Source organism: Pristiophorus japonicus, chromosome 6 (genome assembly GCF_044704955.1).
Source record: "Pristiophorus japonicus isolate sPriJap1 chromosome 6, sPriJap1.hap1, whole genome shotgun sequence".
In the NCBI taxonomy this organism is placed as follows: Eukaryota; Metazoa; Chordata; class Chondrichthyes; family Pristiophoridae; genus Pristiophorus; species Pristiophorus japonicus.
Window position 1 is genome coordinate 160020660 of NC_091982.1, and position 27061 is coordinate 160047720.

General features: G+C 48.5%; 1 protein-coding gene across 1 annotated transcript in view; it reads right to left on the reverse strand.

The window, feature by feature from the left end:
• Positions 1-881: 881 nt before the first annotated feature.
• The window catches only part of proca (protein C (inactivator of coagulation factors Va and VIIIa), a), a 105753-nt gene continuing 79573 nt past the window's right edge, over positions 882-27061 (reverse strand). The window contains exons 7-9 of the mRNA XM_070883346.1: positions 26560-26657; positions 6779-6896; positions 882-2329 (exon numbers count right to left, since the gene is read on the reverse strand). Coding sequence (XP_070739447.1) covers positions 1779-2329; positions 6779-6896; positions 26560-26657 — 767 coding nt within the window. The 3' untranslated portion in view covers positions 882-1778. The remainder of the gene's footprint in view (positions 2330-6778; positions 6897-26559; positions 26658-27061) is intronic.

The window sequence follows — 27061 nt, forward strand, 5'->3', positions numbered from 1 at the left end:
AGGTCGGGCCAGGTCGAGGTCGGGCCGGGTGCGAGGTCGGGCCGGGTGCGAGGTCGGGCCGGGTGCGAGGTCGGGCCGGGTGCGAGGTCGGGCCAGGGCGAGGTCGGGCCAGGGCGAGGTCGGGCCAGGGCGAGGTCGGGCCAGGGCGAGGTCGGGCCGGGTGCGAGGTCGGGCCAGGGCGAGGTCGGGCCAGGGCGAGGTCGGGCCAGGGCGAGGTCGGGCCGGGTGCGAGGTCGGGCCAGGGCGAGGTCGGGCCAGGGCGAGGTCGGGCCAGGGCGAGGTCGGGCCGGGTGCAAGGTCGGGCCAGGGCGAAGTCGTGGTGGGCGAAGTCGGTTCGCCGAGGTGGGGGGAGTCCGGATATCAGAACATTTTCCAGTTTCCGGACGACCCCGCCACGGATCGGCCCAGTGTCCGGATTCCGGAACTCTGGATTTTGGAGGTCGAGCCCGTACCAATGACATAGGTAGGACAAAGAAAGAGGTTCTGCTGAGGGAGTATGAGCAGTTAGGGGCTAAATTAAAAAGCAGAATCACAAAGGAATAATCTCTGGATTACTACGTGAGCCACGTGCAAATTTGCATAGGGTAAATAAGATCCAAGAGATGAGCACGTGGCTCAAAGATGGGTGTGGGAGAAATGGGTTTCAATTCATGGGGCATGGGCACCAGTACTGGGATAGGAGGGAGCTGTTTCGTCGGGAGCCCCTCTGGCTCTCTAGCTGACTGGTGCCCATTCACAATGTGACTCGTTCATCACAGGAGATCCACTTGCCTTTGATGGCTCAAACTTTCATTTTTTTGGAATTTGTAATAAGCAGAAAATGTGTGAACAGAACCAAGGTTGAAGTGTAGAATAAAGATTTATTATGTAGAATCCAACCAATCAATGTCAGAGCTAACATCGTATGATATTTTCAAAAATTCCTCTGAAGAACAACCCAACCCATTTAACCTTCAGGCGTCAAGCCCTGATTAACTATTAGATGTTCAACCCTGTTTAACCTTTACATGTCTGACCTGGTTTAACCTTTAAAGGTCTGGCCCTGTTTAACCTTCAGGTTCTTTATTCCTCCATTTTAGAAACAACATTTCCCCTTCTGAATATGCACTGTTCCTCGACTCTTGTCAAATCCTTTCTTGAAGCAGCTCCTGATGGTATGATAAAGGAGGCCAGCATTGTTGTCTTCCTTCCCTCCCCCTTGTGACTGCCTTGCCTTCACTAAGAGTATCCACCAAAGGCAGAGTTAACATTAAGAATTCAATAATGGACAGTTAGAGGCACAAAGCTATTTCCTAGCTGAATATTATAGTGGCAATGAATTGTGGTACCATACTGCCAGAGCCCTGAGTGTGAAAAACTAGTATATTTAAATGATTCATAATCAGAGTTACATTGCTTTCAAAACATAAATGTTGTAATGTAGAGGAAAAACTGTAGCACCAAAGAGTTGAACACACTTACAATGCTGAGAAGGCAACATGGATAGAACAGCATAAGCAGGAACTGACTACCTTTTTTTAGTGAGGCTGAGTTACCCATCATCATGGGTAACTCAGCCTCACCAAGGCAGAATATACAAGCTGTATCTGAGTATAAGTCACATTGTTTTACAGTGTGGTAGATTGTCACCAAATTACCACAATATATATAGCATCTCACAGTTAGAGCTTGAAATAGATCTCCAATCTAATTTAATGTAATTTTAGGCACATTAGAAAAACAGTGGAAAGATAATTTTCTCCTGCAGACTAATCAGGTTAGTGCAGATTTGAAAATAGTTAGTTATTAATCAGTGAATATATCCAGCCTAAGAAATTGGTCACTTTTGTATAAACACCAAATGTTTGGAAACGGCCACATCCTTCTCCCCAGCTGACCAGTCCCACCAGAAACCACGTGCCATTGAATAAAATGGCCATAGGCCCACCACTGTCTCCTTTGCAGGCATCCTTCCGGGAAGTCGGGCTTCCTGCGCAGATCATGTTATCTGTGATTTTGTCTCTTAGCGTCTCCTTACATAGCTTGTGGGAGGCCAATTTGACATTGATGAATAATAGAGTACTAGGGCGCATCGTATCATCTTTTTCATCCATAGCACCCCATCCTGTGACCACCACTAGTTTATCTACAAGGAGCAGCATTTTCTCTGCCATCTCTCTGGTGGGCAGACATATTGGTATGATGTAATTACTGAAGATGGCAGCCTCAGATAGTTGAAGAAGAGCAATGTCACTGTTCATGCTGGCACGACTGAAGTCAGGGTGGACGTGCACGGTGCTGACTAGAATAGTATCCTCAGTGTGTTCATTCATTGATCTGTTATGCTCACCTGAAATGTAAAGGAGCAAAAAGTCAAATATTTTGTGCCATATAAGCAGTCAGTATCATTCAGTATCCTTATCATGCAGCGAAGAGTGACGTTAGCAAGGTCCAGGTCGGTGATTGGAGCGTGGGCAGATAAAGCAGAAGTGGCGAGGTCGGAGCGAAGAGAGATTGTGGAGGGGTGTGATCGGGGCCCAGGGGAGGCGTGAGTTCAGGGGCCCAGGGGCAGCATGGGCCAGCCCACACTGCGATATGTGTGCGCACTAGGTCCGTGCAGTAGAGCTGGTCTCCAGTCATCTTGGATAACCCTTGCCACTGGACCAAGACCTAGCTCTGTCGAGCCCGTGTGGTGGCTGGTGTGCAATGGCCACCCCACATTAAAAAAATCCACGCACAGGCATCTTCCACCCTTGAGGATGTAGTTCGGGTACTTCATTCGAAACACCTGTAAACTCATCCTTTTTTGGCGTGGAAGCAAGTCATCCTCGTTTCGAGGGACCGCCTATTATGATCATTTATAGGCTGGCTGCCTTTGCCAGGGACTGCTGCAGCACATGGAAATGAACAGAAGAGCTCTGCTACAGGGCCAATTTTCCTCTCCGGTCCACCCCCGCCCCACTGGTGCAATACTCTCAGAGGAGGAGTGTGTTCTATTTTATGTAACCCAGGTGTATCCTGGCACCTGAAACCTGTCAGCAGGGCCTTGGAATCCAATTTTTGTCTGATCAGACCTCTGTGAAGCACCATGGGGCATTTTTCTACATTAAAGATGCTATATAACTGCAAATTGTTAAAGCTCACAATCACTAGTTCCTGGAGATGTGTGTCTCTCGCTGGCTAAGTGCATCTGTAGGCCAGAGGCTGTAATCTCTGCTGGTAAGTGTCCAGAGTTCATGTTCCTCGTCATTATGACCGGGAAAAAGGAAAAAGGAAATGGAGAGCAGCAGACGAAAGGTTCCGAGGCCCGAAGGTTATCTGAGGTCGCGGGCAGTGCACATACCTGCACTGATCTTGTGCCTCCTTGCTTCTGCGTGGTGCTCCCAGGATTCCAACAGACCCTACAGCCAGCAGAGAGTCGTATTGCCAGCCCCGCTTGGTGTCATGGAGTGTCCACTCCATTGAACATTCACAGGTGACGTCAGAAGAAAGTGAAGTGGGAGGCTGAGAACACCTCATTATCATTTTTATGCTAGGCACAGATTCGGTGAAATCAATCCAGGGAAGCCCAGGAAATCCCAGGGCAGCATTGTGGGGTGGAGACCTGATGCAACAAGTTATGCCCCCATTTCCTTTTTCCTTTTTCCCGGTCATAATGGCAAGGAACATGAACTCTGGACACTTACCAGCAGAGATTACAGCCTCTGGCCTACAGATGCACTTAGCCAGCGAGTGAAACACATCTCCAGGAACTAGGAATTGTGAGCTTTAACAATTTGCAGTTATATAGCATCTTTAATGTAGAAAAATGCCCCATGGTGCTTCACAGAGGTCTGATCAGGCAAAAATTGGAAACCAAGACAAAGAAGGAAATATTAAGAGGGGTGACATAAGAAGTAGCTTTTAATGAGGGTCTTAAAGTTGGAGGGGGAGGTGGAGAGGCAAAAGGTTTAGCGAGCAAATTTCAGAGCATGAGGCCTAGACAGCTGAAGGCATGGGCATCAATGATGCAGTGAACGAAAGGGGGGAATGCACAAGAGGTGATAGTCGGAAGGGAAAGCTTTGGAAGGGTTGTAGGGATGAAGGAGGTTACAGAGATAGGCAGGTGCAACACCATGAAGGGACATAACAACAACAACAACTTGTATTTATATAACGCCCTTAACGTAGTGAAACATCCCAAGCCGCTTCACAGGAGAATTATGCGATTAAAAATTTGACACCGAGCCACATAAGTAGAAATTAGTGCAGATGACCAAAAGCTTGTTCAAAGAGGTGTGTTTTAAGGAGCGTCTTGAAGGAGGAATGAGAGATAAAGAGGTTTAGGCAGGGAGTTCCAGAGCTTGGGGCCTAGGCAACAGAAGGCATGGCCACCAATTGTTGAGCGATTACAATCAGGGATGCTCAGGAGTGCAGACATCTCGGAGGGAGGTGGGTTGTGAGGCTGGAGGAAATTACAGATAGGGAGGGGCGAGGCCTTGGAGGGATTTGAAAATAAGGATGAGAATTTTGAAATCGAGCCGTTGCTCAACCAGAAGCCAATGTAGGTCAGCGAGCACAGGAGTGATGAGTGAACGGTACTTGATGCGAGTTAAAACACAGGCAGCCGAGTTTTGGATCACCTCTAATTTACATAGGGTAGAATGTGGGAGGCCAGCCAGGAGTGCGTTGGAATAGTCAAGTCTAGAGGTAACAAAAGCATGGATTAGGACTTCAGCTGCGGTTGAGCTGAGGCAAGGGTGGAGACGGAGGCGATGTTACGGAGGCGGAAATAGGCGGTCTTAGTTATGCTGCGGATATGTGGTCGAAAGCTCATTTTAGAATCAAATATGACACCAAGGTTGCGAACAGTCTGGTTCAGCTTCAGACAAGAGTTGGGGAGAGGGATGGAGTCAGTGTCTAGTCAGTGCATGGAATTTGTGGCAGGGACCAAAAACAATGGCTTCGGTCTTCCCAATATTCAATTGGAGAAAATTTCTGCTCATCCAGAATTTGATTTCAGACAAGTAGTCTGGCAATCTAGAGACCGTGGAGGGGTCGAGAGAAGTGGTAGTGAGGTAGAGCTGGGTGTCATCAGCGCACATGTGGAAACTGACGCTGTGTTTCTGGATGATGTTGCCAAGGGTCAACATGTAGATGGAAAATAGGAGGGGGCGTTGGCAGACACCAGAGGTAACAATGTAGGGGTGGAAAGAGAAGCCACTGCAGGTGATTCTCTGGCTACGATTAGATAGATAAGAATGGAACAGGTGAGTGCAGTCCCACCCAGCTGGACGATGGTGGAGAGACGTTTGAGAAGGATAGTGGTCAACCGTGTCAAAGGCTGCAGACAAGTCAAGAAGGACGAGGAGGGATAGTTTGCCTTTGTTCCAGTCGCAAAGGGTGCCGTTTCGGTATTGCGGCATGCGTGGAAACCAGATTGGAGAGATTCAAACATGGAATTGCGGGAAAGATGATACGGATTTGAGAGACGATAACACCTTCAAGGACTTGAGAGGAAAGGGAGGTTGGAGATGGGGTGGCAGTTTGCAAGGAAGGAGAGATCGAGGGTTGTTTTTTTGAGGAGAGGGGTGATGACGGCAGATTTGAGGGAGAGGGGAACAGTACCTGAGGAGAGTGAACCATTAACAATGTCAGCCAACATGGGAGCCAGCAAAGGAAGTTGGATGGTCAGCAGTTTGGTAGGAATCGGATCAAGGGAGCAGGAAGTGGGTCTCATGGACAGGATCAGCTCGGAAAGGTCATGAGGGGAGATCAGAGAGGAACTGGAGAAAGATGTGAGGCTAGGGCAGGGGGCTTCCTCAGAGGAAGTTTGGCCTGGTGGGCTAGGGGAAGGAAGGGAAGAGGGAGAGGCAGCCAAACTGATGGTCTCAATCTTAGAGACCAAGAAGTCCATGAGCTCCTCAAACTTATTGTTGGTGGTGAGGGTGGAGAGGGGTTTAAAAAGATGGTTAGCAGTGGAGAGTAGAAGCCGGGGTTTATCTTTACATTCCAGAATGATTCTGGAATAGTGAGCGATTTTGGTAAACAAGATGATGAGAATTTTACAGAGGCCTGGAGCCAATGTAAGTCAGCAAGAACACTGATGGGTGAGTGGGACTTGGTGCACGATAGGAAACAGGCTGCAGAGTTTTGGATGAACTGAAGTTTATTGAGCATGGAAGATGGGAGGTTGGCCAGGAGGGTATTGGAATAATCAAGACTGGAGATGACAAAGGCTTGGATGAGGATTTCATCAGCGGATGGATTAAGGCAGGGGCGGAGATGGCCGATGTTAGAGGTGGAAAGAGGCGTCCTTTGTGATGGAGAGGAAGAAGGATGAGAAGCTCAGTACAGGGTCAAAAGGAGTCCAAGGCTGTGATCAGTCTGGTTCAACCTGAGACATGGCAGGGAGGGACATGGAATCAGTGGCAATGATAAGGAGTTTGTGGCAGGGGCTGAGGACTGTGACTTTGGTTCTCCCAATGTTTAACTGGAATAAATTGTTGCTTATCCAAAACAGGATGTTGGACAAGCATTCTAACAGCACAGAGACAGTAGAGTAGAGCGGTGGCGAGGTAGAGCTGGGTGTCATCAGCGTACATGTAAAGCTGATCCTCTGTCTTTGGATAATGTTGCCAAGGGGCAGCATGTAGATGAGGATGAGCAGCAAAGCAAGGCAATCCTAGTTAGCTGGTCAACAGAGAGGTGGGAACTAGAAGCTACAAGCTTTACCCAGTGAGTGAGACACCTCACTTCAGGGCCCAGGCAATTGTAGGGGCTGTGAGCTATACTCAGCATGATTGATAGTTTTCCATACCAAGTCTGGCTTTAAATCGCCCTCCATCATCGACACAATGAGCAGCAGTCAGCACCCAAAATCGATGAATTAGCACTCCTCCACAGATGAATTTCCCACGTGCATCCATAAGCAGGACCTGGCAGCAACAGACACAGTGGCTTTAAGAACATTAAACAAAACTCCAAAACACAAATAGGGATCACTGAACAAACTTAACTTGAAAAACTCAACTTAGCTCCCACCCCACTCCCACTAAAACCAGCTCCCACCCGCTCCCCCATTAAAACCAGCTCCCCCCACCCCCCCCAATAAAAACAGCTCCCATCCCCCCCCAATAAAACCAGCTCCCTCCCCAATAAAACCAGCTCCCCCACCCCCTTCCCCCCAATAAAACCATCTCCCCCCCACCACCCTAAGAAAACCAGCTCCCACCCCCCCCAATAAAACCAGCTCCCACGCCCCCCAATAAAATCAGCTCCTACGCCCCCGAATAAAACCATCTCCCCCCCAATAAAACCATCTCTCCCCCCAATAAAACCAGCTCCCACCCCCCCATTAAAACCAGCTCCCCCCACCCCCCCAATAAAATCAGCTCCCCCCACCCCGCCCCCAATAAAAGCAACTCCTCCCAGTAAAAACGATACCCACCCCCCCCAAAGTCCAGTATAAGCATCTCTCTGCCCCCCCGCCCCCTGCTCCCCAGAGTCCAGTATAAGTAGCACACCCCATGGTCCAATCGGTTGTTAAAGGACTCAAGAATATACCAGTCACTGACTTTTAGCAGTTTGATATAAGCTACATTCTTCATGCATTCTATCAGAAATTCACTTTTGCTCTGTTCCTGACTGATCTTAGATCGGAAATATTGTGTTCTTAACACAGATGAGACTGCACACAGGGAGGTTAAAGTAACAGTGACCTTAGTCTTTATTAAGACACTCCAGAGTAAGGAACAGGCCTTAGGGGCCGGCTTATATACAGTGCTTCCAAGGGATGTTGGGATCCCTTGGGACTTCAGCGGATGTGCTCCCTGGTGGCGGAACATGGGAGTGCATGCTTTACAGATATACAACATCACTCCGACCCCAAAGTCAAAGTGAAAACTATTTACAAGGTGAGGCGGTCGGGAGCCTTTCTTTCCCTGGTGGACCGCCTCGGTACAAATGCCTGTTCTGGTGTGTTGGCTGTGCCCTCGTTGGGCTGGCATGTTGTTGGCCCTGCAGGGCTGCTGGGTGAGCCTGGCCTTGCTGGGCTGTTGGGCGTGATGGGTTCGATTTCCTGGTCCGGCATGGTGTCGTTGATCCTTTGGGTGTGTGTTGTGGGCTCGAAAAAGGTGGTGTCTGCTGTGGGTTGTTCAGGGCAGTCTGTGAACCGCAGCCTCGTTTGGTCCAGGTGCTTTCTGAAAATTTGTCCATTGTTTACTTTGACTACAAACACCCTTCTCCCTTCTTTAGCTATCACCGTGCCCGTGATCCACTTGGGACCATGTCCATAGTTTAGCACATACACAGGGTCATTCAGATCAATTTCCCGTGACACAGTGGCGCGGCCATCATTTACATTTTGTTGCTGCCGTCTGCTCTCTACTTGATCATGCAGGTTGGGGTGAATCAGCGAGAGTCTGGTTTTGATTGTCCTTTTCATGAGTAGCTCAGCCGGGGGCACCCTGTGAGCGAGTGGGGTCTCGTGCGGTAGCTGAGCAGTACTCGGGACAGGCGGGTTTGGAGCGAGCCTTCTGTGACTCGTTTAAGGCTCTGTTTGATTGTTTGTACTGCACGCTCTGCCTGCCCATTGGAGGCTGGTTTAAATGGGGCCGAGGTGACATGTTTGATCCCACTGCGGGTCATGAATTCTTTAAATTCGGCACTGGTGAAACATGGCCCGTTGTCACTGACCAATATGTCAGGCAGGCCGTGGGTGGCAAACATGGCCCTCAGGTTTCCAATGATGGGAGTGGCGGTGCTTCCCAACATTATTTCATATTCAATCCATTTTGAAAAAGCATCCACCACCACCAGGAACATTTTACTGAAAAACGGGCCCGCATAGTCGCCATGGATCCTCAACCATGGTCTGGAGGGCCATGACCACAAATTTAGTGGTGCCTCTTTGGGCGCGTTGCTCAACTGAGCACACACGCTGCATTGCTGTACACAGGACTCTAAGTCAGAGTCGATACCGGGCCACCACACATGGGATCTGGCTATCGCTTTCACCATCACTATACTCGGGTGTGTGCTGTGCAGATCTGAGATGAACGTCTCCCTGCCCTTTTTTGGTAGCACTACGCGGTTACCCCACAACAGGCAGTCTGCCTGAATGGATAGCTCGTCCTTTTGCCGCTGGAACGGCTTGATTGGCTCTTGCATTTCAACGGGGATGCTGGCCCAGCTCCCATGCAGTACACAGTTTTTTTACTAGGGACAGCAGAGGATCTTGGCTGGTCCAAGTCCTAATCTGGTGGGCATGACAGGTGATTTATCATTTTCAAACGCTTCCATGTTTGCAGGCTGCGCCATTTCTACCCCCGTGGTGGGCAATGGTAGCCAACTGAGAGCATCCACACAGTTCTCGGTGCCTGGCCTGTGGCGGATGGTATAGTTATACGCTGATAGCGCGAGTGCCCACCTTTGTATGCGGGCTGAGGCATTAGTATTTATCCCCTTGTTTTCAGCGAACAGGGATATCAGGGGCTTGTGATCGGTTTCCAGCTCAAATTTGAGGCCAAACAGGTACTGATGCATTTTCTTTACCCCAAACACACACTCTAATGCCTCTTTCTCAATCATGCTGTAGGCCCTCTCAGCCTTAGACAAGCTCCTGGAAGCATAGGCGACAGGTTGCAACGTCCCCGCAACATTAGCTTGTTGTACTACACACCCGACTCCGTATGACGACGCATCACATGCTAGCACAAGACTTTTACACGGGTTATACAATACAAGCAGCTTGTTGGAGCATAAAATGTTTCTGGCTTTCTCAAAAGCAATTACTTGTTTTTTTTCCCATACCCAGTTCTCACCTTTACACAATAACACATATAGGGGCTCTAAGAGGGTGCTTAACCCCGGTAGGAAGTTATCAAAATAGTTGAGGAGTCCCAGCAACGACCACAGCTCCGTGACGTTCTGTGACCTGGGCGCGTTCCTGATAGCCTCTGTCTTGGCGCCTGTGGGCCGAATGCCGTCCGCCGCAATCTTTCTCCCCAAAAACTCCACTTCTGTTGCCATGAAGATGCATTTCGACCTCTTCAGCCGCAGCCCTACGCGATCCAGTCGCTGGAGGACCTCCTCCATATTTTGTAGGTGCTCGGCAGTGTCCCGACCAGTGACCAATATGTCGTCCTGAAAAACCACCGTGCATGGTACCGTCTTGAGTAGGCTCTCCATGTTTCCCTGGAAGATCGCTGCAGCCAACCGAATTCCAAACGAGCATCTGTTGTAGATGAACAGTCCCTTGTGCGTGTTGATGCAGGTGAGGCCCTTCGAAGACTCATCCAGCTCCTGCATCATGTAGGCCGAAGTCAGGTCGAGCTTGGTGAACATCTTGCCTCCTGCCAGCTTCACAAATAGGTCGCCTGCCTCAGTTAGCGGGTATTGGTCCTGTAGCGAGAAACGATTAATAGTTACTTTATAATTGCCGCAAATCCTGATCGTGCCATCACTTTTGCGTACTGGAACAATTGGGCTGGCCCACTCGCTGAATTCCACTGGGGAGATGATGCCCTCGCGTTGCAACCTGTCCAGCTCGATTTCCACTCTCTCCCTCATCATGTGAGGTACCGCTCGCGCCTTATGGTGAATAGGTCGTGACTCTGGGACCAAGTGGATCCGCATCATCGCCCCGGAAAAGTTTCCAATGCCTGGCTCAAAAAGGGAAGGAAATTTGTTAAGAACCTGGGTACATGAGGCCTCATCCACATGTGATAGCGCTCGGAAGTCATCCCAGTTCCAGCGGATTTTGCCCAGCCAGCTCCTTCCAAGCAGTGTGGGGCCATCACCCGGGACAATCCAGAGTGGCAGATCGTGCACCGTGCCCTCGTAGGTGACCTTGACCATGGCGCTGCCCAGGACAGTGATAAGCTCTTTGGTGTACATTCTCAGTTTCGTGTGGATGGGGCTCAGGGCTGGTCTGAGTGCCTTGTTGCACCACAGTCTCTCAAACATCTTGTTACTCATGATGGATTGGCTAGCGCCAGTGTCCAGTTCCATGGCTACGGGTAAGCCATTCAATTCTATGTTTAGCATTATAGGTGGATATTTCTTCAAAAATGTGTGCACCCCGTGTACTTCAGCATCTGCCTCCTCTCTCTTAGGCTCGAAATTGCTATGATCCACCATGGACCGATCTTCCTCTGCCACGTGGTGGTTAGCAGGTTTTGCAGAGCTTGCAGCTCATTTGCAAGCTCGTTGGAGGTGCCCCATTGTTCCACAGCTCTTGCAAACATACCCTTTGAAGCGGCACGAATAGCCTCCACAAAGGCAACAAGGTGTGAATTGCCTTGCATTCATCCTTTGTTGCGGACTCTGAGTCATCTGGGTCACCTGAGGCCTGCTGGCAGTTGCAGACTCGTGGTTTCTGCCCTGTACATTTCTGCTCGCAAACACAGTTCCAGTTAATTTATGAACATTGCTAGCACTTGTGTGCTGAGAGATTTGTTTGGTGTTATCACTGGTGGACATAAACACCTGTGCTATCGCAATGGCCTTACTGAGGGTTGGTGTCTCTAAGTCAAAATTTTTCATAGGATGGTCTCGTGACCAATGCCCAGTACAAAAAAGTCTCTGAGCATTTGCTCCAGGTAACCATCAAACTCACATTGTCCTGCAAGTCACCTTCACTCAGCGACGTAGCTCGCCACTTCCTGACCTTGAGATTGCTGGCACGTGTAGAACCGATACCTCGCCATCAGCACGCTCTCCCTCGGGTTAAGATGCTCCCGAACCAGTGTACACAGCTCCTCATATGACTTATCTGTGGATTTCACCGGAGCCAGAAGATTCTTCATGAGGCTGTAGGTCGGTGCCCGCAGACCGTGAGGAGGACCGCTCTCCTTTTTGCAGCGTTTCCTTCTCCGTCCAGCTCGTTGGCTACAAATTACTGGTCTAGCCGTTCAACGTAGGCTTCCCAGTCCTCACCCTCCGAGAATTTCTCCAGGATGCCCACATTTTTGCTGCATCTTTGCGTTGGATTCGTATACCCGTCGCCAGTTATTGTGTTCCTAACAGATGAGGCTGCACACAGGGAGGTTAAAATAACAGTGACCTCAGTCTTTATTAAGACACTCCAGAGTGAGGAACAGGCCTTAGGGGCCGGCTTATATACAGTGCTCCCAAGGGTTGCTGGGATCCCTTGGGACTTCAGGGGATGCGGTCCCTGGTGGCGGAACATGGGGGTGCATGCTTTACAGATACACAACAGGAAAAGTAGGGCGATAATGTCACTTATTTTAGCGTGTAGTACATCCCATCTGCACCCATCTTCAGGCACAGATACAGCGTACTGAATTGTGACGTGTACAGGGAATGTTTGCCTTGCTTCATTTCCCAGTTCGGCCTGGTACAGGCTCAGTGAGAGCACTCTCGCCTCTCAGTCAGAACGTTGTGGGTGCAAGCTCCACTCCAGAGACTTGAGCACATAATCTGGGCTGGCACTCCCAATGCAGTAATGACGAAGTGCTGGACTGTCGGAGTTGCCATCTTTCGGATGTTAAAGTGATGGCATAAAGAAGAGCCGGGGTGTTCTCCACAGTTTCCTGGGCAACATTTATTCCCCAACCAGCATCACTAAAAAAAAATTATCTGGCATTATCTCACTGCTGTTCCTGCTGTGTGCAAATCAACTGCTGCATTTCCTACATTACAACAGTGACTGCACTTTAAATGGCTGTAAAGTTTGGGACTTCCGAAGGTCATGAACAGTGCCGTATAAATACAAGTCTTTATTTTTCTTTTTACTGTAAAAGATGTAGGGCACATAGTGTTACTCTAATAGCTGCTCTCTCACTGCAGTAATGGTCACATCTCTGTAGCTGCTCTCACTGCAGGTAACGAACACTCAGCTTGACAAACAATGGGCTGGAATTTGCTGTCAGCAATGGTAATCATCGCTGATCTCGAAGAAAGCTGTCCACAAAGATCTAGTGATCTCTGTGGCATCGATTTTAGCAGCCCATCGAGCCCATCCTTGCCCGGTTTCAGAGGGAGATGGGCTCAATGAGCGACAGAGGAGTCCCAGAGGTGATGGCGCGTGCCATGGTTGATGTGGCAGCAGCTATCACATCACAGGCCAAAGCTACGCAAGGCCTTCGTGATGTGATGCAGTCACTGGTTATGGCATCAACACTCAGACTGCTGCATTTCAGACTCAGTCTGCTCTCAGTCAGTTTCAGATTGATATTGTTATGTCTCGAATAAAGCAATGAGTAACCTTAGTCTCTTTATTCTGACTCCAGAGTGCTGGCACAGCATGGGAGGCCTGCTTATATACAGTGCTCCCAAGGGATGCTGGGATCCCTTGGGACTCCAACAGATACGTCCTCTGTTGGCGGTAGAAATGCTGGTTACATGGTGTTGCATACATAACATCACTCTCTCTCCCGCCCACCCTCCCCAAAGTCAATAGTACACTTATTTACAAGGCGAGACGATCTGCGGCTTTCTGCTCCCTAGTCGATCGTCTCGGTACAAACACAGGTGCAGGTGAGTTGGTTGGGCCTTCGCTGGGCTGCTGGGGATGATGAGTTCAGCTTCGTGGTCAACCGTGATGTCGGTTGCTACTTGCGTGTGCATCGGAGAGTCGAAGTTGATGGTATGCTCTTCAGGTTGCTCGTGGCTGTCTGAATCACAGTTTGGTTTGGTCCAAATACTTTTTGCAAGTTAGTCCATTTGCAAGTTTGACCTCAAACACCCTCCTCCCTTCTTTGGCTACGACAGTGCCAGCAAGCGATTTGGGACCATGTCCATAGTTGAGTACATATACAGGGTCATTGACTTCAATATCGTGTGACAAATTTGCGCGATCATGGTACAGCTTTGTTTATGCCGCCTGAGATCAGGGTGGACTAGAGAGAGCCTTGTTTTGAGTGCCCTTTTCATGAGCAGTTCGACAGGGGGAACTCCGGTGAGAGAGTGGGGTCTTGTGCGGTAGCTGAGCAGGACTCGGGACAGGCGGGTCTGCAGCGAGCCTTCCGACACGTATTTCAAGCTTTGCTTGATGGTTTGGACTGCCCATTCTGCCTGGTCGTTAGATGCGGGCTTGAACGGGGCAGATGTGACGTACTTGATCCCATTGCAGGTCATGAATTCCTTGAATTCAACGCTGGTCCCATTGTCACTGACAAGGACATCGTGGCAAACGTGGCTCGTAGGTTTTCGATGGTGACAGTGGACGCGCTTACAGACATTATTACACAATCAATCCATTTTGAATAAGCATCCACAACAACCAAGAACATTTTGCCGAGAAATGGGCCAGCGAAGTCAACGTGGATCCTAGATCACGGTTTGGAGGGCCATGACCACAAACTTAGTGGTGCCTCCCTGGGTACATTGCTCAGTTGAGAGCAAGTGTTGCATTGGTGCACGCAAGACTCCAAATCTGAGTCGATGCTGGGCCACCACACGTGGGATCTGGCTATAGCTTTTATCATTACTATGCCTGCATAGGTACTGTGTAGGTCGCGTATAAACATTTCCCTGCCTTTTAGGCAAAACCACGCGATTTCCCCACAAAAGACAGTCCGCCTGTATGGACATTTCGTCTTTGCGCCGCTGGAACGGCTTGATCTCTTCAAGCATCTCCGCTGGCACGCTGGACCAGCTCCCATGGAGGTCACAGTTTTTTTTACAAGGGTTAGTAAAGGATCCTGGCCGGTCCAGGTCCTGATCTGGCGGGCCGTAACGGGTGACTTTTCATTTTTAAATGCATCCATCACCAAGAGAAAGTCTGCAGGCTGTGCCATTTCCACCCCGGTGGTGGACAATGGTAGCCGACTGAGAGCATCAGCGCAGTTCTCTGTGCATGGCCTGTGGCGAATTACATATATGCAGACAGCGTGAGCGCCCATCTTTGGATGCGAGCAGAGACATTGGTATTGGTATCTTTGCTCTCTGGGAATAGTGATATGAGCGGCTTATGGTCAGTTTCTAACTCAAACTTAAGCCCAAACATTTTCTTTCACCCCGTAAATGCATGCCAGAGCTTCTTTTTCAATCATGCTGTTGGCCCTTTTGGCCTTGGACAAACTCCTGGACGTACAAGCGACCAGTTGCAATCTTCCCGATTCGTTTGCTTGTTGTAACACACACCCGACTCCGTACGAAGACGCATCGCAAGCTAGCACTAAACGTTTACAAGGGTCATACAGAACAAGCAATTTGTTGGAACATAACAGATTTCTGGCTTTCTCAAAAGCAGTCTCTTGTGATTTCCTCCATACCCAGTCATCTCCTTTGCATAGCAACACATGTAGGGGTTCTAGCAAGGTGCTTGACCCGGGTAGGAAATTACCAAAATAATTGAGGAGGCCCAGGAATGACCGCAACTCCGTCACGTTCTGTGGTCTTGGCGCATTCTTGATGGCCTCCATCTTGGCGGCGGTGGGTCTGTTGCCGTCTGCCGCGATTCTGTTCCCTAAGAACTCGACCTCTAGCGCCAGGAAAACACATTTCGAGCATTTCAACCTGAGCCTCACATGATCTAGCCGACTTAGAACCTCTTCTAGATTCTGCAAGTGTTCGATGGTGCCCCAACCTGTGATCAATATGTCATCCTGGAAAACTACGGTGCACGGAATCGACTTTAGCAGACCCTCCATGTTCCTTTGAAAAATAGCTGCGGCTGATCGAATCCCAAACGGGCATCTATTGTAGATGAACAGACCTTTGTGCGTGTTGATGCAGGTGAGGCCTTTCGAGGATTCTGCCAGCTCCTGCATCATGTAGGCCGAGGTCAGGTCAAACTTGGGGAACGCCTGCCCTCCTGCCAGCGTCGCAAATAGGTCGTCTGCCTTGAGTAGCGGGTACTGGTCCTGCAGTGAAAAACGGTTAATCGTTACTTTATAGTCCCCACAAATTCTGACCGTGCCATCGCCCTTGAGAACGGGAACAATCGGACTGGTCCACTCATTGAACTCAACTGGTGCGATGATGCCCTCCATTACAGCTTATCCAGCTCGATCTCCACTTTCTCTCGCATCATGTATGGCACTGCACGTGCCTTGTGGTGGATGGGTCGTGTACCGGGAACCAAGTGGATCTGCACCTTCGCCCCAGAGAAATTTCCGATGCCTGGCTCAAACAATGATGGGAACTTGCTCAAAACCTGGGCACATGGGGCGTTGTTAACGGACAAAAGCGCTCGGATGTCATCCCAGTTCCAGTGGATTTTTCCCAGCCAGGTTCTGCCGAACAGTGTGGGGCCATTTCCTGGTACAATCCATAGTGGTAGTTCATGCACCGCTCCATCATAGGAGACTTTTACTGCTGCGCTGCCAATTACAGGGATCAGCTCTTTCATGTAATTCTCAGTTTGGTATGAATAGGGCTCAGCTTGGGCCTTTGTGCCTTATTGCACCACAGCCTGTCGAAGGCCTTTTTGCTCATGATAGACTGACTCGCAACCGTGTCCAATTCCATGGATACTGGAATTCCGTTCAGCTCAACTTTTAACATGATCGGTGGACATTTCATGGTGAAGGTGTGTACCCCATACACTTCTGCCCCCTTGGTTTGAGTCTCTAGTCCAGTTTGATCCGCAATGGATCGGTCTTCCTCTGCAACATGGTGGTTTTCAGGGTCTGCAGCTCATCTGCACATTCGCTGAAGGTGTCCCATTGTTCCACAGCCTTTACACACATAGTGTTTGAAACGGCATTGATCAAACTGGACTAGAGACTCAAACCAAGGGGGCAGAAGTGTATGGGGTACACACCTTCACCATGAAATGTCCACCGATCATGTTAAAAGTTGAGCTGAACGGAATTCCAGTATCCATGGAATTGGACACGGCTCGATGATCACCTCCGCAGTGCCAACAAGGTGTCAATTGCCTTGCATTCACGCTTGATGGTGGACTCTGAGTCATCTGAGGTCGTGCAGTTGCAGGCATGTACATTCTGCCATATGCATTCCTGCCTGAAAACGACGTTACTTTGTGTACAGTACTCACCGAAACATCTTTATGCTGCGAAATTTGTTTGGTGTTATCGCTGGTGGACATAAATGCCTGGGCTATCGTTATGGTTCTGCTCAGGTTCGGTGTTTGCGAAGGATAACCTCATGGCCAATACCAAGCACAAAAAAGTCTCTTAGCATTAGATGAGACTGCACACAAGGAGGTTAAAGTAACAGTGACCTCAGTCTTTAATAAAACACTCCAAAGTGAGGAACAGGCCTTAGGGGCCGGCTTATATACAGTGCTCCCAAGGGATTCCTTGGGACTTCAGGGGATGAACTCCCTGGTGGCGGAACATGGGAGTGCATGCTTTACAGATACACAACACATTTGCTCCAGGAATCCATCGAATTCGCAATGTCCTGCAAGGTGCCTTAGTTCGGTGACGTAGCTTGCCACTTCCTGGCCTTCAGACCGTTGACATGTGTAAAACCGATACTTTGCCATCAGAACGCTCTCCTTTAGATTTAGGTGCTCCTGGACCAGCGTACACAGTTCTTCATACAATTTGGTTGCTAGTTTCACCGGAACAAGAAGATTCTTCATGAGACCATAGGTTGTTGCCCCGCAGACTGTGAGAAGGATCGCCCTTCGTTTGGCAGCGTTCACATTCCTTTTCAACTCGTTGGCCACGAAGTACTGGTCGAGTCACTCCACGAAGGCTTCCCAATCATCACCTTCTGAGAAGTTCTCCAGAATACCGACAGTTCTCTGTGATGATTCGTTATCTCGTCGCCAGTTGTTATGTGTCGAATAAAGCAATGTGACTGAGTACTGTAGACTTGAGTAAGTGTGACCTTAGTCTCTTTATTCTGACTCCGGAGTGCTGGCACAGCATGGGAGGCCTGCTTATATACAGTGCTCCCAAGGGATGCTGGGATCCCTTGGGACTCCAACAGATGCGCCCTCTGGTGGCGGTAGAAATGCTGGTTACATGGTGTTGCATACATAACAGATACCATGCAATCACTGACTGCTGAGTTCCCCACAGTCCAACATGGGAAGTGATGGTGCCGAAGCAGGCCAGCAATCTGTGCTCCCACAGATTGCTCCGGATGTTGAGGCTTCACCCCGGGAGTGGCAGTGGGCTGCTGGAAGGTCCTTGCCCAAGAGAACAACATTCTGGCTCCCACCACTGCCACTCCGCCTTTGCAACTGCCGCGGTCTACACCCCAGCCATCCGGGACTACTGCCACTGATGCTGAGGCAGTGCAGTCTGCAGCCGGGTCTTCCAGGCCCAGAGCTGGTCCAGGGCATCCTGTTAGACGGTCTGTAGTGTCTGCCTTACAGACACAGCAACCTTCATGCAGCCTTGCTGCATGCACTGTGGCCCCATTAAGAAGAAGCAGTAGGAGGAGTGTTAAGGAAAGAGGTGACAAATCGCTGAGCAAGTCTCAATAAAGGCTTTGTCCACCATAGACAGATGTCCTCATCCTGTAAATATCATTGTAAATATCTCGTTGCTGTTGTTTGAAACCTGCTATTGATGTATGGGTCTGGGCCTAATAGTGCACATGAACGCTGGTGTAGAATTACAAATGGCAGGAGCATTTGTACACATATTGCTGAAGTTGATTGTGTGTTATGCGGTTTCAAGGGGCATTTGTTAAACGCTTTATTAGTTGCTGGTGAGGGGTTTTTGGTGTGCTGTTTGAGGAGTGACTTTTGATGCAGTTAATAAAATGTTCATTTGACTGTTTGCATTCCCGTCTTCTGTATTAATGTGGAATTTCACTGAGATGTGCCGTTATCGTAGCACGTAGCACGGTCAATATCAGCTGCATCCGTTAGCTTCCTCCATTCAAGAGAAACGATGCATTATGTGCCGCTGATGTGTGGCCTTTGCACCTGCAGCATTGCCATAGTGCCTCCTCCATGGCTGCTGCTCCTCCTCCTCGTCTGGCTGACCATTCAAGGCCTCTGCAGGCTCCTCTTCCTCCTGAGGTGGGACTGCAATCCCCACGGGCAATGCCTGGGCCCTCATTATGACCGAGTTGTGTAGCATGCAGCACGCCACAATGAATAGCAACACCTGTTGAGTGGAGTATTGAAGGCTGCCTCCAGAGTGGTCCAGGTATCGTAAACGTTGCTTAGCACCTCTATTGTCTGCTTGACTCTGTTGCAGGTGGCCGGATAGCTGCCATTGTAGCGATGCTCTGCTTGGGTGGTGGGGTTGCGGAGGGGGGAGTCATTAGCCAGGTGACTAGGCCGTATCCCTTGTCCTCGAGCAGCCAGCCATGCCCTTCCCATGGTGGCTCAAACATTCATGGCACATTGCTCTCACGCTGGATGAACGCTGCCAAGATAGCGGGCATTCACTGCGAGGTTGAGCTGCGTGTGTTCGCACAGCAGCTTCATATTCAGGGAGTGGTATCATTTCTGTTTTGAAAGACCTCGGCATTCTGGAATGGTGCTCGCAAGGCCACGTGTGTGCAGTCAATGGCTCCTTGAACCATCGGGAAGCCCGCTATCCTGGCAAAGCAACATGTCCGCTCATCCTGTTTATCCCTGCTCATTGGAAACGTGATGAACTTCATGCTCCATCTATACAGAGCCTGTGTCACGTCGCGGATGCAGCGATGTGCAGCGAATTGAAAGACACTGCATATGGTCCCTGATGCAGCCTGGAAGGAGCCGGAGGCATAGAAGGTTAGCGCCACAGTGACCTTCACTATGACGGGCAGCACAGTCCTGGTGCCAATATCAGGCTGCAGGCCTGGCTGCAGGAGATGGCATATCCCTAGGAGGACCTCCCTTCGTTAGTGCAACTTTCTGACTGCTCCTCCAACATGTCGAGGTATGAGTGGCGCTCCCGGTAATCCCGTGGGGGATTAGGCCTCCTGCCCCAACATCTACAGGGTCTCCTCAGTCGTGGGCCAACATCTATCTTAATGCCGTCTATCAAGAGCATGTAGAAGACGATGCTGGCATGCTAGTAATGCACCTATTTGACTCTCAAACTTAAGTTGCTGGGAACTTGTAAGGTCAGATAAATCTGCTGCTGCAAAGTAAGAGGTTCACGCACCGTGCTCTGTCGAAACGTTACACTCACCCTGACCGCCGATTTATTCGGTTGCTCCTTCCTTCAAATAGCCTCCAGGTATTGCCGAAAGAAGTTGGGAACGCCTAGTTTCTCCAGCGTGTTCAGCGGCGGACGTTAAATGAGGTGGAGCGCTAGCAGGTCGTTGCACGCGTACGTCATGATCTAACGTTTTGCGGCGCGTGTAAACCTGAACCAAATTTCCCGGTGGGGCACTATAACCTGCGCTGCCGGTCAGTAAGCCATTCGAGATGCATTAACACCGCTCTGGGGCACTAAATGAGACGCTACACAACCGAATTTCTCACCCCTTGACTTGAGTATAGGGGACATAACTTCAAAGTTTGCAGATGACACGTAACTTGGAAATGAGGAGGATAGTAACAGACTTCAGGAGGACAGACGGACTGTTGAAATGGGCAGACACATGGCAGATGAAATATAATGCAGAGATGTGTGAAGTGATGCATTTTGGAAGGAAAATGATGAGGAGGCAATATAAACTAAAGGTACAAATTTAAAGGGAGTGAAGGAACAGAGAGGCCTAGGGGTGAATGTACACAAACCTTTGAAGGTGGCAAGGCAAGTTGAGAAGGCTGTTAAAAAGCTTACAGGATGCTCAGCTCTATAAATAGAGACAGAGAGCACAAAATCAAGGAAGCTATTCTCAACTTGGTAAGACATTAGCTTGAGTATTGAGTCCGATTCTGGGCACTATACTTTAGAAAGAACGCCAAGACCTTGGAGGCAGTGCAGAGGGGATTTACTACAATGGTACCAGGGAGAGACTAGAGACGTTGGGACTGTTCCCTTTAGAGCAGGAAGGTTAAGGGGAGATTTAACAGATGGGTTAAAAATTATGAATGGTTTTAGGGAGAAACTGTTTCCAGTGGCAGAAGGGACAGTAACCAGAGGACACAGATTTAAAATAATTGTCAAAAAAGCCAGGGTGGAGATGAGTTGAATTTATTTTTTACTCAGTGAGTTGTTATGATCTGAGTTGCACTGCCTGAAAGGGTGGTGGAAGCAGATTCAATAATAACTTTCAAAAGTGAATTCTATCTCGACTTAAAAAGGAAAAATTTGCAGGGCTGGGGAGCGGGATAAATTGGGAACTCTTTTAGAGAGCTGGCACAGGCACGATGGGCCGAATGGCCACCTCCTGTACTGCATGATTCTATATTGACTTATTATGCCTGTGATACTCCAAGTTCCATTGTTTCCTACACTTTTCCCTCACCTTTTTTCTGCTTCATGTGTTTATTTAATTCATTCTAACTCGCTGACCTACATTTGATCCCAGCAACATCTTGATTTAAAAATTCTCATCCTCATGTTGAAATCCTTCCATGGCTTCACCCCTCTACTATCTTTGTAAATTCCTCCACCCCTACAATCCTCAGAGAAATCTATCTTCCTCCAATTCTGGCCTCTTGTGCATCCCCCATTTCATTCATCCCACCATTGGCGGCCGCGCTTTCAGCTACCTTAGCTCGGAGCTCTGAAATTCCCTCTGCCTCTTCACCTCTCTCTCCTCCTACCAAAAGCTTGGCCAAAGAGGTAGGTTTTAAGAAGTGTCTTAAAAGAGGAGAGAGCGGTAGAGACGGAAAGGTTTAGGCAGGGTGTTCCAGAGCTTGGGGCCCAGGCAACAGAAGGTACAGCCACCAATGGTTGAGCGATTATAATCAGGGATGCTCAAGAGGGCAGAATTAGAGGAGCGCAGACATCTCTGGGTGGGGCGGGGGGTGGGTTGTGAGGATGGAGGAGATTAAAGAGATAGGGTGAGGCGAGGCCATGGAGGGATTTGAAAACAAGGATGAGAATTTTGAAATCGAGGCGTTGACTAACCGGGAGCCAATGTAGGTCAGCGAGTACAGGGGTGTTGGGTAAGCACCGTGGGCCGCCCTGACCGGTGTGAGAACACCACCGCAGGTCAGGCTACAAATAGAGCTGGAGCGCCGGGCCCTGGAACATCGTGGACGAAGGTGAGGCGAATGAGGGTACGGGGCCCAGAAGAGCCGAGGGCCCAGGGGCAACACGGACCTGCCCACACTACGATATGTGTGCGCACTAGGTCCGTGCAGCAGAGCAGGTCTCCAGTCATCCTGGTTCAACCCTTGCCACTAGATAAAGACCTAGCTTTGTTGACTGATGTGCAACGGTCACCACACGTTAAAAAAATCCACGCACAGGCATTTTCCACCCCCTCAATTGGAGTTCAGGACTGGAACATCGGGTCTGTGAACTCTTGTGGAAGCAAGTCATCATCGTTCGAGGGTCCGCCTATGTTGATGATGTCTCTCCCCTCTTTAAGACTCAGCTTAAAGCAATTTCTTCACAATTTTAAACGGGGTTCAGGAACAGACAGACCCGGCGGCATCAGTACACAAATCTTTGAAGATGGTAGGACAAGTTGAAAAGGCTGTTAAAAATGCATTTGGGTTCCATGGCTTTATAAACAGAGCAATACGAGTACAAAAGCAAGAAAGTTAAGCTAAACCTTTATAAATCACTGGTTAGACTCCAGCTGGAGCATTGTGGCCAAATCTGGGCACCACACTTCCGGAAGGAAGCCTTAGAGAGGTGCAGAGGAGATTTACTAGAATGGTAGCAGGAATGCAGGAACTTTAATGATGTGGAGAGACTAGAGAAGCTGATGCTGTTCTCCTTGGAGCCGAGGGGGGATTCAATAGAGGTGTCCAAAACCATGAAGGGTTTTGATAGAGTCAATAAGGAGAAACTGTTTCCAATGGTAGAAGTGTTGATAACTAGAGGACATGGATTTAAGGTAATTGGCGACAGAACCAGAGGGGAGGTGAGCAGCTAGTGGTGATGATCTGGAATGTGCTGCCTGAAAGGATGTTGGATGTAGATTCCATAATAACTTTCAAAAGGGAATTGGATAAATATTTGAAGGGGAAAACATTAGCAAGGCTATGAGGAAAGGCAGGGGAGTGGGACTAATTGGATAGCTCCTTCAAAGAGCCGGAACAGACACAATGGACTGAATGTCCACCTTCTGTCCTGTATCAGTCCATGATTCTATGAAAACCTACCTCTTTGATCAAGCGTTTGGTCACCCATCCTAATAGTCTTTGACTTGGTGTCAATTTTTGTCTGATTACGTTCGGACGTTTTACTTCATTAATGTTGCTACACAAATGTATATTGTTATTGTGATTTAATCAGCTTTAACTGTCATGTGTAATGGATTTTGTATTCCCAGAACTGTTGCAATCTCTATCTGATAAAGGAGGCTGGATCCTATTGGTCACTGCTGGGGCCTGTTGCTGTGTTCCACAGTGCCTAGCCTCGCTCCCCTTAGATACATGATTCAGAATCAGGGCTATATCTGGTTGTATGGAGGCTGTCTGTTGTAATCCTCTCTGCATTCAGTTCACAAAATCATAACATTATTATGGATGAGGATCACCTTAATTCATTCATGCAGTATGATCCTAATGGCCCACTATTGTAGCATTCAATTGTTTCTGACATGATTCCAGGGTTTTTTTTTGCCGCCATTACTCTATCTGGATGTTTATTCCATATGTTGAGCATTGTGTGTGAAGAACAATGTCCTGATATCAATCTTAAAATTACCTCTTACTAGCTTGAACCAGTGTCTCCTTGTTCTACTCCCAGTTTAAAGCTAAATTGCAGGTTAACTTTCCAGCAAACTTACATACCTCTTTAGAACCACCACTCAGATGCTTGCTATTGATTTACATTACAACAGTTACTGCATTCCAAAAGTAATTCATTGGCTGTAAAGCGCTTTGAGACGTCCGGTGGTCATGAAAGGTGCTATGTAAATCCAAATCTTTCTTTCTAGGCTGGAAAGCCCAAGTGTTTCCAGTATTCGCTTATCGTGCCGACACGAGGGATCAGCCTCCGGCCTCTTCTCCAGCAGTTGTGTCTCGGTGACCAGAACTGGATGCAGCATTCAAAGTGTGATCTGACAAGGGCACTTTAAGGTTTGATCACCACCTCTTCTGACTTCTAATCTTCAGTTTTGGCTAGAAGAACATAAGAATTGGAGCAGGAGTAGGCCATACGGCTCTTCAAGCCAGTTCCACCATTCAATAAGATCATGGCTGATCTTCTACCTCAACTCCACTTCCCTGCCCGATCCCCATATCCCTTGATTCTCCTAGAGTCCAGACATCTATCTATCTTAGCCTGGTAAATACTCAATGACTCAGTATCCACAGCCCTTTAGGGTACAGAATTCCAAAAATTCACAACTCTGAACGAAGAAATTCCTCCTCAACACAGTTTTAAATGGCCGACCCCTTATCCTGAGACTATAATCCCAGTTCCAGACTCTTTAGCCAGGGGGAACAACTTCTCAGGATCTGCCCTGTCAATCCCCTTCAGAATCTTGTATGTTTCAATGAGATCACCTCTCATTCTTCTTAACTCCAGAGAATATAGGCCAAATCTACTCAATCTCTCCTCATAGGACAACCCTCTCATCCCAGGGATCAATGTAGTGAACTGTCGTTGCAGCACCTCTAAGGTAAGTATGTATTTGCTCAGACAAGATCAAAGCTATGCACCGTACTCTAGGTGTGCTCTCACCAAAGCCCTGTAACAATTGTAGCAGGATTTCCTTACTCTTGTATTCCAATCCCCTTGAAATAACGGCCAGCATGCCATTTGCCTTCCTAATTGCTCGTTGTACCTGCATTCTCACTGTTTGTGCTTCCTGTGTGAGGACACCTATGAATACCAAAATGTTAATAGTTTATCAGCATTTGAAAAATATTCTGTTTTTCTATTCTTCCTACCAAAGTGATTAACCTCACATTTCCCCACATTGTACTCCATCTGCCACCTTATTGCCCACTCACTTAACCTGTCTATATCCCTTTGTAGGCTCTTTGTGTCCTCCTCACAGCTTACTTTCCCACCTAGTTTTGTATCATCAGCAAACTTGGATACATTGCACTCGGTCTCTCCATCTAAGTGAATTAAGATTGTAAATGACTGAGGACCAAGCACTGATCCTTGCGGCACCCTGTTAGTTACAGCCTGCCAACTGGAAAATGACGCGTTTTTTCCTGCTCTCTGTTTTCTGTCCATTAACCAATCCTCTATCCATGCTAATATATTACCCCCAACCCCATGAGCCCTCATTTTGTGCAGTTACCTTATCGAATGCCTTTTGGAAATCCAAATGTACTACATCTGGTTCCAAATGTCTCAAACTGTAGTTGCATCAGTTTCGATACAGTAATAACTGCCTGTCTCTTTCTCAAATGAGTGACTGGGAGAAGAGGTCAGCTGCAGTCTAAAATTAGAATCTTAAACTTTGAATTCAGCCATTTTGCTTGCAGTCTTAGTCCAAGTGTCCAAAGAAAGAACTTGCATTTCTATAGCCCGTTTTGTTTCCTCAGGACTTTCCAAAGCACTTCACAGTCAATCAGCTACTTTTGAAGTGACTAACTGTTGTTCTGTCGGCTAATATGGCAATCAGGTAATCCATCACTCTTTTTTGGTGGTGCTGGCAGGGGGATAAATGTTGGGCAGAAGAAATCACCTGTTGTGCTTCAAATAGCGTCATGGGATCTTTTATGTCCAACTGACATAAAAGCAGGGAAGTCTTGCTACAGTTGTACAGGGTATTAGTGAGGCCCTCTAAAACAGTATTTTAAAATACTACGTGCAGTTTTGGTTTCCATATTTACGAAAGGATATACTTGCTTTGGAGTTCAGAGAAGGTTCACTAGGTTGATTCCAGAGATGAGGGGGTTGACTTATGAGGAAAGGTTGAGTAGGTTGGGCCTCTACTCATTGGAATTCAGAAGAATGAGAGGTGATCTTATCGAAACATATAAAATTATGAGGGGGCTTGACAAGATGGATGTAGAAAGGATGTTTCCACTGATAGAGGAGACTAGAACTAGAGGGTATAATCTTAGTTTTAAATGGCGGCCCCTTATTCTGAGATGAGGAGAAATTTCTTCTCTCAGAGGGTTGTGGATCTGTGGAATTCGCTGCTTCAGAGAGCTGTGGAAGCTGGGACATTGAATAAATTTAAGACAGAAATAGACAGTTTCTTAAATGATAAGGGGATAAGGGGCTATGGGGAGCGGACGGGGAAGTGGACCTGAGTCCATGATCGGATCAGCCATGATCTTATTAAAGGCGGAGCAGGCTCGAGGGGCCGTATGGCCTATTCCTGTTCCTATTTCTTATGTTCTTATGAACATGTGAATGGAGCCTTGGCTTAACATCACATCCAAAAGACGGCAACCCCTCAGTATTAGGTTAAAATGTCAGCCTCAAATCCTGCAGAGGAGCTTGAATCCACGACCTCTCCGACTCAAGAGGCGAGAGTGCTAACCACTGAGCCAAGGCTGAAAAGGAGCAGTGTATGAGAAATGAAAGAGTCAGATCGCTGACGAGGGCCAACCAATGTTTTGTGCAAAGTGCTTTGTCCACAGGAAGCAGGAGCAGTGAGTGACCCACACTACAATGAGAGCATAATCAGCTGAAACAGAAAAAAATAAGCTACAGCATTTATTTTTCAGAGTGCAAAGTGCCTTCCAGGGTCACTGCAGTTATAACATCTCACCTGCCAGGGGCTGCCTCCTTTTTTCATTACCATCCCTTTTGTGATTCGAGGGTCCTTCGGATCATGCATCATTCTGAGTCGTCCACAACTGTATTTATCTGCAATGTACAACGTAAGACTGCCCTAAATGGAGGAAGTGCATCTGGGAGGGCGCTGAGCACCTCGAGTCTCGTTGCCGAGAGCATGCAGAAATCAAGCACAGGCAGCGGAAAGAGCATGCGGAAAACCAGTCCCTCCCACCCTTTCCTTCAACGACTATCTGTCCCACCTGTGGCATGGACTGTAGTTCTCGTATTGGACTGTTCAGCCACCTAAGGATTCATTTTTAGAGTTGAAGCAGGTCTTCCTCAATTCCGAGGGACTGTCTATGATGATGATGACAATGTAATACACATCAAGGTAATTCAGAGCGGGTGACACGTCAGAACCACTGTCCCAGCATATACAAGCCTGTCTCTGAGAACTGAGAGTATTATTGAACACAGAAGGCCGCTTATAAACC